Source organism: Oncorhynchus mykiss, chromosome 2 (assembly GCF_013265735.2).
Source record: "Oncorhynchus mykiss isolate Arlee chromosome 2, USDA_OmykA_1.1, whole genome shotgun sequence".
Lineage (NCBI taxonomy): Eukaryota > Metazoa > Chordata > Actinopteri > Salmoniformes > Salmonidae > Oncorhynchus > Oncorhynchus mykiss.
Window position 1 is genome coordinate 6492305 of NC_048566.1, and position 18557 is coordinate 6510861.

Consider the following 18557-nt stretch of genomic DNA (forward strand, 5'->3'; position numbering starts at 1 on the left):
TTCGAGGGGACTCCTATGGTAGGTACACCTATAGCTCATCTCTTAGCAGTAGTACCGTAGATTACTTTATCACTGACCTCAACCCAGAGTCTCTCAGAGCGTTCAGTCAGCCCACTGACACCCCTATCAGACCACAGCAAAATCACAGTCTACTTGAACAGAGCAATATTCAATCATGAGGCATCAAAGCCAAAGGAACTGAATAATATTAAGAAAGGCTATAGAGGGCCTCCCGAGTGGCGCAGTGGTCTAAGGCTAAAGATTCTGGGTTCGAGCCCAGAATCGGTCGCAGCCGGCAGCGACCGGGAGGCCCATGGGGCGGCGCACAATTGGCCCAGCGTCGTCCGGGTTAGGGAGGGTTTGACCGGCAGGGATATCCTTGTCTTATCTCTCACTAGCGACTCCTGTGGCGGGTCGGGCGCAGTGCAAGCTGACACGGTCGTCAGGTGTACGGTGTTTCCTCCGACACATTGGTGCGGCTGGCTTCCGGGTTGGATGGGCATTGTGTCAAGAAGCAGTGCGGCTTGGGGACGCACGGCTCTCGACCTTCGCCTCTCCCAAGTCCATACGGGAGTTGCAGCGATGAGACAAGACTGTAACTACCAATTTGATACGAAATTGGGGAGAAAAAAGGGGTGAAAATACAACATACAAAACATTTTTTTTTTAAAGAAAGGCGAGGAAAGGAGAGTAGTGTGGAAACCTATTAAAAAACTATTAGGCAACAACAAATTTACACAACTTCCTGGACAAAATGTTTCACTGTAATAGTGATGGTGTAAACTCTAAACAGTATATTTGACCTCTCAGCTTCCCTATCAAATCTCTAAATTTCAAACCGAAAACCGAAAAAAAATGAACATCAATGACAAATGGTTTAATGAAAAATGCTAAATCCTAAGAAAGAAATTGCGAAACCTTTCCAACCAAAAACATAGAGACCCAGAAAACCTGAGCCTACACCTTCACTATGGTGAATCACTAAAAACAATACAGACATACTCTACCTGGGCCCTGACAGTAAATCTCAGTAAGACAAAAATAATGGTGTTCCAAAAAAGGTCCAGTCACCAGGACCACAAATACAAATTCCATCTAGACACTGTTGCCCTAGAGCACACAAAAAACTATACATACCCCAGCCTAAACATCAGCACCACAGGTAACTTCCACAAAGCTGTGAACGATCTGAGACACAAGGCAAGAAGGGCATTCTATGCCATCAAAAGGAACATAACATTTGACATACCAATTAGGATCTGGCTAAAAATACTTGAATCAGTTATAGAACCCATTGCCCTTTATGGTTGTGAGGTCTGGGGTCCGCTCATCAACCAAGAATTCACAAAATGGGACAAACACCAAATTGAGACTCTGCATGCAGAATTCTGCTAAAATATCCTCTGTGTACAACGTAAAACACCAAATAATACATGCAGAACAGAATTGGGCCGATACCCGCTAATTATCAAAATCCGGAAAAGAGACGTTAAATTCTACAACCACCTAAAAGGAAGCGATTCCCAAACCTTCCATAACAAAGCCAACAACTACAGAGAGATGAACCTGGAGAAGAGTCCCCTCAGCAAGCTGGTCCTGGGGCTCTGTTCACAAACACAAACAGACCCCACAGAGCCCCAGGACAGCAACACAATTAGACACAACAAGATGATGAGAAAACTAAAAGATCATTACTTGACACATTGGAAAGAATAAAAAAAACAGAGCAAACTAGAATGCCCTAAACAGAGAGTACACAGTGGCAGAATACCTGACCACTGTGACTGACCCTAAACAGAGAGTACACAGTGGCAGAATACCTGACCACTGGGACTGATCCTAAACAGAGTACACAGTGGCAGAATACCTGACCACTGGGACTGATCCTAAACAGAGTACACAGTGGCAGAATACCTGACCACTGTGACTGACCCTAAACAGAGAGAACACAGTGGCAGAATACCTGACCACTGTGACTGGCCCTAAACAGAGAGTACACAGTGGCAGAATACCTGACCACTGTGACTGACCCAAACTTAAGGAAAGCTTTGACTATGTACAGACTCAGTGAGTATAGACTTGCTATTGAGAAAGGCCGCCGTAGGCAGACATGGCTCTCAAGAGAAGACGGGCTATGTGCACACTGCCCACAAAATGAGGTGGAAACTGCACATATTTCCCTCAGATTACACAGACCCACACAGAATTTGAAAACAAACCCAATTTTGATAAACTCCCATATCTACTGGGTGAAATACCACAGTGTGCCATCACAGCAGCAAGATTTGTGATCTGTTGCCACAAGAAAAGGGCAACCAGTGAAGAACAAACACCATTGTAAATACAACCCATATTTATGTTGATTTATTTTCCCTTTTGTACATATTATGACATTTGTAATGTCTTTAATATTTTGGAACTTCTGTGAGTGTTAATGTTTATTGTTCATTTGTATTGTTTATTTCGGGAGGGAGGGAGGGAGGGAGGGAGGGAGGGAGGGAGGGAGGGAGGGAGGGAGGGAGGGAGGGAGGGAGGGAGGGAGGGATCTATGTGAACTTTATCATGGCTCTATACAGTCTCTCTATACAGTCTCGCTATACAGTCTCGCTATACAGTCTCTCTGTACAGTCTCTCTATACAGTCTCTCTATACAGTCTCTCTATACAGTCTCTCTATACAGTCTCTCTGTACAGTCTCTCTATACAGTCTCTCTATACAGTCTCTCTATACAGTCTCTCTGTACAGTCTCTCTATACAGTCTCTCTATACAGTCTCTCTATACGGTCTCTCTATACAGTCTCTCTGTACAGTCTCTCTATACAGTCTCTCTATACAGTCTCTCTGTACAGTCTCTCTATACAGTCTCTCTATACAGTCTCTCTATACAGTCTCTCTGTACAGTCTCTCTATACAGTCTCTCTATACAGTCTCTCTATACAGTCTCTCTATACAGTCTCTCTGTACAGTCTCTCTATACAGTCTCTCTGTACAGTCTCTCTATACAGTCTCTCTATACAGTCTCTCTATACAGTCTCTCTATACAGTCTCTCTGTACAGTCTCTCTATACAGTCTCTCTATACAGTCTCTCTATACAGTCTCTCTGTACAGTCTCTCTATACAGTCTCTCTATACAGTCTCTCTATACAGTCTCTCTATACAGTCTCTCTCTATGGGATGTAGCTAGTTGTTTGTACAGGGCTGTTTTTGTTTATGTTGTAGTTGTTTATGTAGTTTATGTTTATATGTTGTTGTCTCTCATCAGACCGGGAGTCAGGACGCCTTCACCAGGAGGAGGGACGATCAGCAGACAGACGGCTTTCTTCTCACATCAGGTCAACACACACAGACGGACGGACGGACGGACGGACGGACGGACGGACGGACGGACCCTACCACACACACACAAAAAACCCTACCACACACACAAAAAACCCTACCACACACACACACAAAAAACCCTAACACACACACACACAAAAAACCCTACCACACACACACACACAAAAAACCCTACCACACACACACACAAAAAACCCTACCACACACACACACACAAAAAACCCTACCACACACACACACACAAAAAACCCTACCACACACACAAAAAACCCTACCACACACACACACACACACAAAAAACCCTACCACACACACCCTAACAGACATCTGTCCTCCTACACCAGGCCAGCCCTCCCAGGTCAGAGCAGTGAGGGACAGCATTACTGTGTGGATGAGAACACTGAGAGGAGGAATCACTATCTGGACCTAGCTGGTATAGAGAACTACACCTCCAGGTTTGAAGGTTGGTACCACTCAGCTTATCTCTCTCCCTGTACTAACAATTACAATGTGTTGGAGCCAGATGGCCAACTAAACCTCATGAGAATAAAGTGGCCTTGTAGTGAACTTGTCTATTATACAACATACACTGCCTTGAGGATTCACACGCCTTGACTTTTTCACATTTTGTTGAGTTGGATTCAAATAGATTTAATTGTGATTTTTTTTTTTGTCAACGATTTACAGAAAATACTCTGTAATGTCAAAGTGTAAGAAAAATTTGAACATTTGTATAAAAAAAATTAAAAATCATGAAAAAATATATACAAATATATCTTAGTTTAGATGGGTATTCAACCCCCTGAGCTATGAGTCTTTCTGGGTAGATTTCTACACCTGGAATGAGCAACATTTGTCCACTCTTCTTTTCAAAATTCTCTAAGCTCTGTCAAATTGGTTCTTGATCATTTCCAGACAACCATGTTCATGTCTTGCCATAGACAGTCCAAACTGATTTTCAAACAGTCCAAGTCCAAACTGTAACTCTACCACTAAGGAACATTCACTGTCTTCTTGGTAATTCCAGTGTAGATTTGACCTTGTGTTTTAAGTTATTGTCCTGCTGAAAGGTGAATTCATCTCCCAGTGTCTGGTGGAAAGTAGACTGAACCAGGTTTTTCTCTAGGATTTTGCCTGTGCTTAGCTCCACTCCGTTTTCTTTTTTATCCTGAAAAACTCCCCAGTCCTTAACGATTACAATCATACCCATAACATGATGCTGCTGCCACTATTCCTGAAAATATGTCAAGTGATACTCAGTAATGTTGCATTGGACTTGCTCCAAACATAACACTTTGTATTCAGGACAAAAAGTGAATAGCTTTTTCACATTTTTTCACAGTTTTACTTTAGTGCCCTGTTGCAAACAAAATGCATGTTCTGGAATATGTCATATACTGTACAGGCTTCCTTCTTTTCACTCTGTCATTTCGGTTAGTATTGTGGAGTAACTACAATGTTGTTGATCCATCCTCAGCTATCTATTATCACAGCCATTAAACTCTGTAACTGTTTTAAAGTCATCATTGGCCTCATGGTGAAATCCCTGAGCGGTTTCCTTCCTCTCTGGCAACTGAGTTAGGAAGGACACCTGTATGTTTTATAGTGACTGGGTGTATTGACGCACCATCCAAAGTGTAATAACTTCACCATGCTCAAAGGAATATTCAATGTCATCTTTTTTTATTTTGACCCATCTACCAATAGGTGCAAAAGCTACCTGGTCTTTGTGGTCGAAGCTGTGTTTGAAATTCACTGCTTGACTGAGGGACCTTGCAGATAATTGTACAGTATGTGTGGGGTACAGAGATGAGGTAGTCATTAAAACATAATGTTAAACGCTGTTATTACACACAGAGTGAGTCCATAGAACTTATTATGGGATTCTCTCTCTTTCTCTGTCATCTCTCTCTTTCTTTCTCTGTCATCTCTCTCTCTCTCTCTCTCTCTCTCTCTCTCTCTCTCTCTCTCTCTCTCTCTCTGTGATGTCCCTGTCTCTCGCTCTCTGCAATCTCTTTCTCTGTCATCTCTCTCTCTCTTTCTCTGTCATCTCTCTCGCTCTCGGTCTCACTCTCTCTCTCTCTCTCTCTCTCTCTCTTTCTCTGTGATGTCCCTGTCTCTCGCTCTCTGCAAACTCTCTCTCTCTCTCTCGCTCACTGTATTCTCTCTCTCTCTCTTTCTGTGATCTCTCTCTCTCTCGCTCTCTGTAATCTCTCTCTCCGTCTATCTCTCTTTCTCGCTCTGTCTCTCTCTCTCTTTTTCTCTCTCTATTCTCTCTCTCTCTCTCTCCCTCCTCCAGGATCCACCCCTCCCCCGCCCCCCCAGGAGACCCATGTGCGGGCCTCCCAGTCCCAGAACCGCTCCCGTTCCCAGGAGCCCGAGGCCCACGCCGCCCACGCCCACCAGCGCCGCTCGCAGGTCATCAGTGAGAACTACACCCCTCTAGAAGCCCGGGGTCGGGGCGCGTCACACTTCCTCAAGTCCCCCAGAGGAACATCTAAAGGATCCGGCGTCGGAGGGACCCCTGGGGGACTTGAAAGGGCCAAGTCCAGTAAATACCACGCTGGGGGTCATTACCCTCCTCAGCCTCCTCCTCTCCAGACCATGCTGCATACAGGGACCTCCTCATCTGGGGGTCACGGAGGTCAGGATGTGTACCACCTCCCCTCCTCCAGCCACCACCAGCACCCTCTGCAGCACAGCCACAGCAAACGGCTCCGGGCCAAAGCCAGGGAGGGTCAGGGCCTGTCCCCGTCCAAAACACCCCTGTCACCTCACTCCAATCCCCAGCATCAGCATCAGGCTCCCCCTCCTCCTTGTCTGGAGAGGGAGCAGGGGTCTGGGCTGCCTGGCAGCCCTGGGTCCTTTGTGTTGCCTCTGGTGCAGCGTCACGAGCACCGACACCACCACGAACACCACCATCACCACCACTACCACCACCACCACCAGACATGACCCAATAGGACGCCAGTCACAGTAACAGTCAGAGACTGAGAGACCTTTAAAGGACCGACTGACCACACCCGTCTGTCTGAAGAAGGACTCAACCTCCTCACCCAATGGGAATGTCTCCGCTTCTGTCCTGAGGCTGCCCAATCTGAGATGGCACCCTATTCCCTATATAGTGCACCACTTTTGACCAGAGCCCTATTGGTTAGCCCTAACTCTAACCCTGTAGACGTTTGCCAAATGTAGTGCACTATATAACAAGGTGCCATTCAGACAGCCCAGGATCTGAACCCTCCTCCATTTTGTGCCAGGCAGGCTGCCAGAGCCAGACAGTTTCCCTGAGATATCCTGGGATCAGACACACTGATGGAAACTGGAATGTGGCTGACTTGACTGCTGTGGTTATTCCATTGTAAAGGGTTGCTGAAGACACGGTGGTGCAGTTTTGTAAGACGTTTTCTATGGCACAGTTCTGAATCTGAATCAAATGAGGTTAAACGTCCTGCTGGACCAAGCTACTCCTCTCTACGCGTGGACCTTCACAAAGGGAGAACAGATACAGTACAGCTCTATGTGGACAGAGGTCAGAGGTCATCATTTCCTCCTTGGTGTTGACCCATAGATTTTCTTGTCCCCAGAAGCTAGGTACTGTCTCCTTCGTCCCAAATGACACACTATTCCATTTCATAGTATACAACCTTTGACCAGGGCTCATAGGACTCTAGTCTAAAGTAGTGCACTATTTAGGGAATAGCGTGACATTTGGGACACTGCCTCTCCGTGTGTCTTGTGTGTACGAGAGCTTTCCTCCCAACGGTGTATCTCAGGTGTTAGGTGCTGCTCCTTAGCTGTTCTCTCTACTACTTCCTCATTGGAACCGGAACCCTGCTGTTGGGGTTCCAGAACCAGAGGAACAATATCAAATCACCACTGACAGTTTTAATGCAAGAATTATCTAGCTATGTAAGCTTTCACATCTATATATGTATACACATTTTACTGTAATAATACTGTATTTATATGCATGTTATTTCATCATGAATTATAATAATGCATAAATGTCTTTTGTCGTTGATGTATTTTAATAAACATTATATATACTGTATATTGATATTGTTACGTTTCCTAGCCCTGTTATGTCCCAGAATGCTTCATGGTTGTCATCTCTCTCGCATGCGTCAAAGAATGGTGCTCTGCTGCCACAGTGTGGTTAGAGACAGCAGAATAGAATGTCCAGGGAACGGACAAGGCCACTAGAGGACACCTGTTGCTGTCTGGAGGGATGGTGCATTCTGGAACTGTCTGCATTGTGATTGTTTGTCAATGAAACATCGAATGTTACAAATCGAATGTATAATCTATATATATCCGATGCGTACAACGGCAGATAGCAAAACTAGTGGCACCATTTTATTTAGGAGGGATTGATATGAGCAATCTGGGATTTTTTTTTACATACATTTTTAGATTGTTTAAATTAATTATATATAGCCATTGGTTCTTGAAAAATATAACTTATAAATGCCTCATACAATTTATACATGTTTCATGAGCTGTCTTACCCCAGAACCCTGGGGTGTCAATATTTCCCTTGTCAATATTGGCACCCCATTTGGAATTCCCTCCTTTGTAGGCGTATTGTCTCTCTGTCTTCTTAAATGATTCAGAGATTAGATTAGCGCATAGATGAACGTTTTATAGTAAACTAATGTTGTGTTTCATACCACGACATATACGACATTGTAATTACAGAGTAGCACAACTCCCGGGTGCGCTACACTCTTTGAGCTCTGGCCATCACGGATTTGTGTGGGAGCCAAATAAGGACCCGGGCTGTGACAAACAATGGTAGCGATGAAAGGCGAGGGGAGGGTTGGCTAAATGCAAATATCCACTTTGTGCTGTTGAGAGAACCTCCTCCAACACTGACAACTGGCAATTTCCATCCTAAGAATCCTACGCTGTAGGCTGAGAATAATGCACCTACAATTCTGCCACGTCCCTTCTTTACAGCGAAGTTACAACTTCTTGTAACTACGATTTAATTCACAACTTTGAAACGTGTTCGGTTCATTCCATCGAGCAAGAGTTGGACAACGGTCAGTGAAGATGGACATTTGATGACCTCGGGTGTGTCGCGGGAGGGACAGGAAGCGTCTGTGCACCTGTGAGAACTAAACCAAAAATGTGAGCGACGCGTCGATCCGCGTGACATTCAAACAGGTACATTTGATTTAAAAAAAAAAAAAAAAGTGTTTTTAATTTGTGTTCAAAGTGCAGTTGTCAAACTTTCCATTTTAACAACACCGATTTAAATCACCCCAAACCCATGTTTGTTGGCCGCTATATGGGCAATATAGTTTTTGCATTGCTCTAAACGTTTTGTTCTGAGTTGCATGCTCTCACATAGCCTATCCACATTCCCGAACATCTCATTTGAGACTCCTGATGTTTCTCTCCACAGTAAAACAATAATAGTGTTTGAGACGAGAGGCAGAAACACAGCGCAGCTTCGTTTAGAGACGCTAAGCCTTTCTAAACGTGATTATCCTTAGCCCGTCGATACGCTGGCTTTCATTCAAGACATGCATGAGAAAGGCTTTGCGACACAATGGATCAGTGGGAGCTTGTCTGCTATTATAGAGGCACTGGGAAAGAGAGGAGGACTATAGACGCACTGGGAAAGAGAGGAGGAATCTTTCGTGAATATTGATATTGTCATGAGAGAGAGAGAGAGAGAGAGAGAGAGAGAGAGAGAGAGAGAGACATAGAAACAGAGAGACAGAGAGTGAATGAATGACATGGATAGAACACATTACAGATCAGTGGATGCTGCGATCAGGATGTCGAGTAATTCAGCTATTTAAAAACATTTTGTGGAAAATGCCTCATACCTGACAATTATAAATAAGAAATGAATGTTGTAAATTAGTCCACAAACTTGTCAAGTTACAATGAATTTAAAGTGCATTTCACAACATACTTTACAGAGAAAGTAGGAATTTTCTCCAAACAATTTGCTAGTAATCTGCAAACAAAAATTGGCTTTGGGTTTGAATGCTACTGTTGAAATGAACTCTATCCCTGCAGGAAGACATCAAAGCAGACTCGACATGAGGGCTTTCTTGACAACAATTGCCCCATTCTACTACCCTACTACCCTACCCCTGGCCTGGCCACCCCCACACTCCCCATCCCCTGTTTCCACTTCATTAAGCCCCAAGCTCCTGAGTCCAATCTGGAGGGAAAATGCTTCACTAATTCTAATGTCAGTCCCAAATGGCTCCCTGTTTAGTGCACTACGTTTAACCACTACCCATAGGAAAACCATATATGGAATAAGGTGCCATTTGGAAACACGTTAAGACTCCTTTTCCCAACAAATGAGGAAGACATTTTGTCTCTTTACTTTCATTTGAGTCCGACCCTGACAAGCTGTCAACAGTTGTACTTTCCCCTCCTCTCTCATTTACTGACCAGAATATTGTTGGGGAAACAGGACACAGAGAGTTGAATTGTGAAGCGATGGATGGGCAAGAAGACTCCTGCTGGGTGATTCCCAGTGTCCCAAACTGCACCCTATTCTCTGTTGGGCCCTATGGGTTCTAGTCTAAATTAGTGCACTATATAGGGAATAGGGTGCCATTTGGGATGTAGACCAAGAGCATATTCCCCTCTGATCTATAGGGCCCATAGGATGCCAAATCCACTGTTGTCCTCATCACTCGTCCTCAACTGAATAATTAACTATTTCTTCATGTGATACAATAGTTGTTATTGCTAATGAAGAGAGAATAAAGTAAATGTTTATTTCAGATTATTGTTATTCATAGAATCTGAAAAACTTAATACAAAACTTTTGAAGTGTATTGTCCCTTTAACTAATATAATCAGTTGCCATGGCAGGCTGCACTGGTTTCTGATTGGCAGGGTTTAGAGCTCTGCTGTCTGATTGGCAGGGTTTAGAGCTCTGCTGTCTGATTGGCAGGGTTTAGAGCTCTGCTGTCTGATTGGCAGGGTTTAGAGCTCTGCTGTCTGATTGGCAGGGTTTAGAGCTCTGCTGTCTGATTGGCAGGGTTTAGAGCTCTGCTGTCTGATTGGCAGGGTTTAGAGCTCTGCTGTCTGATTGGCAGGGTTTAGAGCTCTGCTGTCTGATTGGCAGGGTTTAGAGCTCTGCTGTCTGATTGGCAGGGTTTAGAGCTCTGCTGTCTGATTGACAGGGTTTAGAGCTCTGCTGTCTGATTGACAGGGTTTAGAGCTCTGCTGTCTGATTGACAGAGTTTAGAGCTCTGCTGTCTGATTGGCAGGGTTTAGAGCTCTGCTGCCTGATTGGCAGGGTTTAGAGCTCTGCTGTCTGATTGGCAGGGTTTAGAGCTCTGCTGTCTGATTGGCAGGGTTTAGAGCTCTGCTGTCTGATTGGCAGGGTTTAGAACAGTGGGTCATGGGGATGGTTGACCCCTGTGGCCAGCCAGTTGGACTGCTCTTGTAACTGCACATCAATACGGATCATAGCATGTGTGTGTTATCTATCTTGTGTTAGCAACAACTTGCCAACAAGAGGTTTGAAAGAGAGGGTTTTATCTGGTAGTATTTGCCTCTATAAATATGGATACCAAAATTACATTTAGGACTACATGTTCACAAGCCTAAAGGTATGGAAGGGAAGTGTGCAGAGTTAGAGACTAGTGTACTATCTGAAGGCTATGGAAGGGAAGTGTGCAGAGTTAGAGACTAGTGTACTATCTGAAGGGTATGGAAGGGAAGTGTGCAGAGTTAGAGACTAGTGTACTATCTGAAGGGTATGGAAGGGAAGTGTGCAGAGTTAAAAACTAGTGTACTATCTGAAGGGTATGGAAGGGAAGTCTGCAGAGTTAGAGACTAGTGTACTATCTGAAGGGTATGGAAGGGAAGTCTGCAGAGTTAGAGACTAGTGTACTATCTGAAGGGTATGGAAGGGAAGTGTGCAGAGTTAGAGACTAGTGTACTATCTGAAGGGTATGGAAGGGAAGTGTGCAGAGTTAGAGACTAGTGTACTATCTGAAGGGTATGGAAGGGAAGTCTGCAGAGTTAGAGACTAGTGTACTATCTGAAGGGTATGGAAGGGAAGTGTGCAGAGTTAGAGACTAGTGTACTATCTGAAGGGTATGGAAGGGAAGTCTGCAGAGTTAGAGACTAGTGTACTATCTGAAGGATATGGACACACTGGTAGCGTTTGCTAGCCGAGAGTACAACAGAGTGCCATAATTGGAAAACCAAGTACAAGCAGATGTACAATCACACAAACATGACATCAGTCAGACGCACAACAGCGAGCGGGTGGTCCCTAAAACCCACTGCGGCGAACAAACGGCGAACGAACTACAGATGACTGGCAGATGGACATTCGGTGCGGTGTGTGTGTGTTCCCTTACTGCAGGTAGATGGTTCCTCTCTTTGGAAGTGAACCCTAGTTCTCTGGGTCTGGTGTGAATATGTACATAGTTTATGACAGCCGTTTACCGTGGAAGACACAGCTTTGACATCTCACTGGACCACCTCTTGATGAGTCATTTATTAGGGCTGTTAAACACACCGGGCTATAGTCTATATTTCCAGGATGGGGCTCAATGTCATAGGGTTGGGGCTCAATGTCATAGGGCTGGGGCTCAATGTCATAGGGTTGGGGCTCAATGTCATAGGGTTGGGGCTCAATGTCATAGGATTGGGGCTCAATGTCATAGGGTTGGGGCTCAATGTCATAGGGTTGCATCCCAAATGGCCTGCTAATCCCTATATAGTGAGCTACTTTTGACCAGAAGCCTATAGGGAATAGGGTGCTATTTGGGACTTTACCATAATCATCTAGTCTGCTGCTCTGTGTTTAGCACACAGAATACGGTTCAATCTTTTCAACTTTTAATTCAATTTAAACATGTGCTTTGGACCACCACTCCCCCAAAATGTTTGTGAGCAATTAAAACAATTAGTGTGATTGCAAAGAGCCACCCAAACAGTTACAGTCCACATGCAGACCAGACCACTGTGGGGTTGCCTAGCGATGTACACTCTGTTTCTCTCTGTCTCTCTCTCTCTCTTCCTGTTTCTGTCTTTCTGTCTCTCTCTCTCTTTCTTTCTCTTTCTCTCTGTCTCTCTTTCTTCCCCCCCCCCTCTCTCTCTCTCCCTCTCTCTCTCTCCCTCTCTCTCTCTCTCTCTCTCTCTCTCTCTCTCTCTCTCTCTCTCTCTCTCTCCCCACTCCCCTTCCCTCTCCTGCATACTAATAGACAGACTGAAAGCTGCTTTCAAATCAGATCTGTCAAACTCATTAATATCCCCCAATTCTTCACTTTCTGTCTGTTCTCTTTCTCTCTTTTCCTGTTTCTATCTGTTCTCTTTCTCTCTCTTCCTGTTTCTGTCTGTTCTCTGTCTCTCTCTTCCTGTTTCTGTCTGTTCTCTTTCTCTCTCTTCCTGTTTCTGTCTGTTCTCTGTCTCTCTTCCTGTTTCTGTCTGTTCTCTCTCTCTCTTCCTGTTTCTGTCTCTCTCTTCCTGTTTCTGTCTGTTCTCTGTCTCTCTCATCCTGTTTCTGTCTGTTCTCTGTCTCTCTCATCCTGTTTCTGTCTGTTCTGTCTCTCTCTTCCTGTTTCTGTCTGTTCTCTTTCTTTCTTCCTGTTTCTGTCTGTTCTCTGTCTCTCTTTCTGTTTCTGTCTGTTCTCTCTCTCTTCCTGTTTCTGTCTGTTCTCTGTCTCTCTCATCCTGTTTCTGTCTGTTCTCTGTCTCTCTCATCCTGTTTCTGTCTGTTCTCTCTGTCTCTTCCTGTTTCTTGTCTGTTCTCTCTCTCTATCTCATCCTGTTTCTGTCTGTTCTCTCTCTCTCTTCCTGTTTCTGTCTGTTCTCTGTCTCTCTCTTCCTGTTTCTTGTCTGTTCTCTCTCTCTCTTCCTGTTTCTGTCTGTTCTCTGTCTCTCTTTCTGTTTCTGTCTGTTCTCTGTCTCTCTCATCCTGTTTCTGTCTGTTCTCTCTCTCTTCCTGTTTCTGTCTGTTCTCTGTCTCTCTCATCCTGTTTCTGGCTGTTCTCTCTCTCTCTTCCTGTTTCTGTCTGTTCTGTCTCTCATCCTGTTTCTGGCTGTTCTCTCTCTCTCTTCCTGTTTCTGTCTGTTCTGTCTCTCTCTTCCTGTTTCTGTCTGTTCTCTCTCTCTCTTCCTGTTTCTGTCTGTTCTCTGTCTCTCTCTTCCTGTTTCTGTCTGTTCTCTGTCTCTCTCTTCCTGTTTCTGTCTGTTCTCTGTCTCTCTCATTCTGTTTATGTCTGTTCTCTGTTTCTCTCTTCCTGTTTCTGTCTGTTCTCTGTCTCTCTCTTCCTGTTTCTGTCTGTTCTCTGTCTCTCTCTTACTGTTTCTGTCTGTTCTCTGTCTCTCTTTATATGGGTTGGGCTGATGTGTTCAATTCTATCTATCTTTGTACTCTAATGGAAAAGTCCTATTGTACACCTAGAGATGAATGTACGTTTCCCTTTATTTCTGGTAATGTTTTTCCCGGTGTTGTATTTCCTTTAATGGCCACTAGTGGTGTTTCTAATGGCCACTAGTGGTGTTTCTAATGGCCACTAGTGGTGTTTCTTCTGCTGGCAGTAGAGTTCTCATCGGGCCTGAAAATTTGCCCGGTCCCACCCCAAGCCCCGTGAACTGACACCCTAGCTCAGGCCCGGTCCGACCTCAAGCCCGGTGAACTGAAACCCTAGCTCAGGCCCGGTCCGACCCCAAGCCCGGTGAACTGAAGCCCTAGCTCAGGCCCGGTCCGACCCCCAGCACCGGTGAACTGAAGCCCTAGCTCAGGCCTGGTCCGACCCCAAGCCCGGTGAGCTGAAGCCCTAGCTCAGGCCCGGTCCGACCCCAAGCCCGGTGAACTGAAGCCCTAGCTCAGGCCTGGTTCGACCCCAAGCCCGGTGAACTGAAGCCCTAGCTCAGGCCCGGTCCGACCCCAAGCCCGGTGAACTGAAGCCCTAGCTCAGGCCCGGTCCGACCCCAAGCCCGGTGAGCTGAAGCCTTAGCTCGGGCCCGGTTCGACCCCAAGCCCGGTGAACTGAAGCCCTAGCTCAGGCCCGGTTCGACCCCAAGCCCGGTGAGCAACTCACCTTAGTTAAGATCAACTGAATGACGACAAGGTACGAAACATGTCTCACTCACTACTGTAAGTTGCTCTAGATAAAGACTCTGCTAAATTACTAATATGTCAAATGTAAACATGTAAATAGTGGAATAAAATATGCTAATGAACCTGAGGGCATGTATAAAACTGTTGCTTATACTGAAACTCCCCAAAGTAATATCCAACCGTTATATTGATTAAAGCAGTAGTGGTGTGTGGTCATAGGCAGGAATCCCAGGGGGGACGGGACACACACGACCCTCCTCATCCTTGGACAAATATGATTTGTCCCCCCCAAAAAAATCACTGTAAAGATAACTATGTAATTTCAATTATATTAATAATACGCAATGAAAGCACTTGTGCTGATTATAGACACTTAATAGCGCGTTTGTAAGTTTCCAAGGATTGCGACCTCCCGCCCTTTGCCTCACATTGGTTTGATCCACTGCCAGTTCCTTAGCTGGCCTGGTAACAGAAGGTTTGTATCGACAGTCTGAAAGGCGCGTAACTAACGTGAGGTTGATCCAGTCAATCGCACCATAGCAATGTTTTTTTGTAATGTTGGCAGGGTTCACACACTAGCGAGTTAGAGTTAGTGTCCAAACCAGAGCAAACATGAACTATCAAGCTAGCTAGTACCTATTCCATTTATGTGGCGTCGTCAAAGATGGAATCTTTGCTATCGTCAGTTTATTCCAAGATCAGCATGCAGCTGTAGTGCTTCAAAGTCCCTGTGATAAGGTTAGCGATAAACTGAATAGAACTACACCCTCTTCTAACATTGGCTAAAATATATTTAATGGTCTCGTTGCAAAAGCTAAATTGTCTCCAGGGAACTTTTTAAAATTGTATTTCACCTTTATTTAACCAGGTACATACTGGACTGATAAGGAACAGTGCTATAACTATTATTATTAGTGGTATTATAATGATTGAAACTTTTGAACAAGTTGGGACAACCCTTCAGTTAACTACTGTACCTATCAATTATCCAGTAGTAGTGATTATGGTTCCTCAATATACATTTAACATATTACAACGTAGGCTGTGTGATACAGCACTACTTTTGGTGTCCCCCTCAGGAATTGCTCTTGAGAAAATGTCATGTAATTAGCCCCTCCAAAGTTGATATCAGATTTTCGCGCCTGTTTGTGGTCACCTAGATGATCATTTCAGCACCGTTTTGATTGTTTCTCAGATTCTCCTCAGTGCACTGCAGTCTATTATGGGATGGTTCTGATACAGGTCTTGTGGATCATCATTCTCTTCAGTGCACTGCAGTCTATTATGGGATGGTTCTGATACAGGTCTTGTGGATCATCATTCTCTTCAGTGCACTGCAGTCTATTATGGGATGGTTCTGATACAGGTCTTGTGGATCATCATTCTCTTCAGTGCACTGCAGTCTATTATGGGATGGTTCTGATACAGGTCTTGTGGATCGTCATTCTCCTCAGTGCACTGCAGTCTATTATGGGATGGTTCTGATACAGGTCTTGTGGATCGTCATTGTCCTCAGTGCACTGCAGCCTATTATGGGATGGTTCTGATACAGGTCTTGTGGATCGTCATTCTCCTCAGTGCACTGCAGTCTATTATGGGATGGTTCTGATACAGGTCTTGTGGATCATCATTCTCTTCAGTGCACTGCAGTCTATTATGGGATGGTTCTGATACAGGTCTTGTGGATCATCATTCTCTTCAGTGCACTGCAGTCTATTATGGGATGGTTCTGATACAGGTCTTGTGGATCATCATTCTCTTCAGTGCACTGCAGTCTATTATGGGATGGTTCTGATACAGGTCTTGTGGATCGTCATTCTCCTCAGTGCACTGCAGTCTATTATGGGATGGTTCTGATACAGGTCTTGTGGATCATCATTCTCTTCAGTGCACTGCAGTCTATTATGGGATGGTTCTGATACTGGTCTTGTGGATCGTCATTCTCCTCAGTGCACTGCAGTCTATTATGGGATGGTTCTGATACAGGTCTTGTGGATCGTCATTCTCCTCAGTGCACTGCAGTCTATTATGGGATGGCTCTGATACAGGTCTTGTGGATCGTCATTGTCCTCAGTGCACTGCAGTCTATTATGGGATGGTTCTGATACAGGTCTTGTGGATCATCCTTCTCTTCAGTGCACTGCAGTCTATTATGGGATGGTTCTGATACAGGTCTTGTGGATCGTCATTCTCCTCAGTGCACTGCAGTCTATTATGGGATGGTTCTGATACAGGTCTTGTGGATCGTCATTGTCCTCAGTGCACTGCAGTCTATTATGGGATGGCTCTGATACAGGTCTTGTGGATCGTCATTGTCCTCAGTGCACTGCAGTCTATTATGGGATGGTTCTGATACAGGTCTTGTGGATTGTCATTGTCCTCAGTGCACTGCAGTCTATTATGGGATGGCTCTGATACAGGTCTTGTGGATCATCATTCTCTTCAGTGCACTGCAGTCTATTATGGGATGGCTCTGATACAGGTCTTGTGGATCGTCATTGTCCTCAGTGCACTGCAGCCTATTATGGGATGGCTCTGATACAGGTCTTGTGGATCGTCATTGTCCTCAGTGCACTGCAGTCTATTATGGGATGGCTCTGATACAGGTCTTGTGGATCGTCATTGTCCTCAGTGCACTGCAGCCTATTATGGGATGGCTCTGATACAGGTCTTGTGGATCGTCATTGTCCTCAGTGCACTGCAGTCTATTATGGGATGGTTCTGATACAGGTCTTGTGGATCGTCATTGTCCTCAGTGCACTGCAGTCTATTATGGGATGGCTCTGATACAGGTCTTGTGGATCGTCATTCTCCTCAGTGCACTGCAGTCTATTATGGGATGGCTCTGATACAGGTCTTGTGGATCGTCATTCTCCTCAGTGCACTGCAGTCTATTATGGGATGGCTCTGATACAGGTCTTGTGGATCGTCATTGTCCTCAGTGCACTCCAGCCTATTATGGGATGGTTCTGATACAGGTCTTGTGGATCGTCATTGTCCTCAGTGCACTGCAGTCTATTATGGGATGGTTCTGATACAGGTCTTGTGGATCGTCATTGTCCTCAGTGCACTGCAGTCTATTATGGGATGGCTCTGATACAGGTCTTGTGGATCGTCATTCTCCTCAGTGCACTGCAGTCTATTATGGGATGGCTCTGATACAGGTCTTGTGGATCGTCATTCTCCTCAGTGCACTGCAGTCTATTATGGGATGGCTCTGATACAGGTCTTGTGGATCGTCATTCTCCTCAGTGCACTGCAGTCTATTATGGGATGGCTCTGATACAGGTCTTGTGGATCGTCATTCTCCTCAGTGCACTGCAGTCTATTATGGGATGGCTCTGATACAGGTCTTGTGGATCGTCATTGTCCTCAGTGCACTGCAGTCTATTATGGGATGGTTCTGATACAGGTCTTGTGGATCGTCATTGTCCTCAGTGCACTGCAGTCTATTATGGGATGGTTCTGATACAGGTCTTGTGGATCGTCATTCTCCTCAGTGCACTGCAGTCTATTATGGGATGGCTCTGATACAGGTCTTGTGGATCGTCATTGTCCTCAGTGCACTGCAGTCTATTATGGGATGGCTCTGATACAGGTCTTGTGGATCGTCATTGTCCTCAGTGCACTGCAGTCTATTATGGGATGGCTCTGATACAGGTCTTGTGGATCGTCATTGTCCTCAGTGCACTGCAGCCTATTATGGGATGGCTCTGATACAGGTCTTGTGGATCGTCATTGTCCTCAGTGCACTGCAGTCTATTATGGGATGGCTCTGATACAGGTCTTGTGGATCGTCATTGTCCTCAGTGCACTGCAGCCTATTATGGGATGGCTCTGATACAGGTCTTGTGGATCGTCATTGTCCTCAGTGCACTGCAGTCTATTATGGGATGGTTCTGATACAGGTCTTGTGGATCGTCATTGTCCTCAGTGCACTGCAGCCTATTATGGGATGGCTCTGATACAGGTCTTGTGGATCGTCATTGTCCTCAGTGCACTGCAGCCTATTATGGGATGGCTCTGATACAGGTCTTGTGGATCGTCATTGTCCTCAGTGCACTGCAGTCTATTATGGGATGGTTCTGATACAGGTCTTGTGGATCGTCATTGTCCTCAGTGCACTGCAGCCTATTATGGGATGGC

The 18557-nt window shown here is 45.2% G+C and overlaps 1 protein-coding gene across 1 annotated transcript in view; it reads left to right on the forward strand.

Moving 5' to 3' along the window:
* The window catches only part of nkd2b (NKD inhibitor of WNT signaling pathway 2b), a 97023-nt gene extending 89629 nt beyond the window's left edge, over positions 1–7394 (forward strand). The window contains exons 8-10 of the mRNA XM_036936297.1: positions 3264–3333; positions 3685–3803; positions 5640–7394. Of these exons, the coding sequence (XP_036792192.1) occupies positions 3264–3333; positions 3685–3803; positions 5640–6295 (845 nt within the window). The 3' untranslated portion in view covers positions 6296–7394. The remainder of the gene's footprint in view (positions 1–3263; positions 3334–3684; positions 3804–5639) is intronic.
* The last annotated feature ends 11163 nt before the right edge of the window (positions 7395–18557 follow it).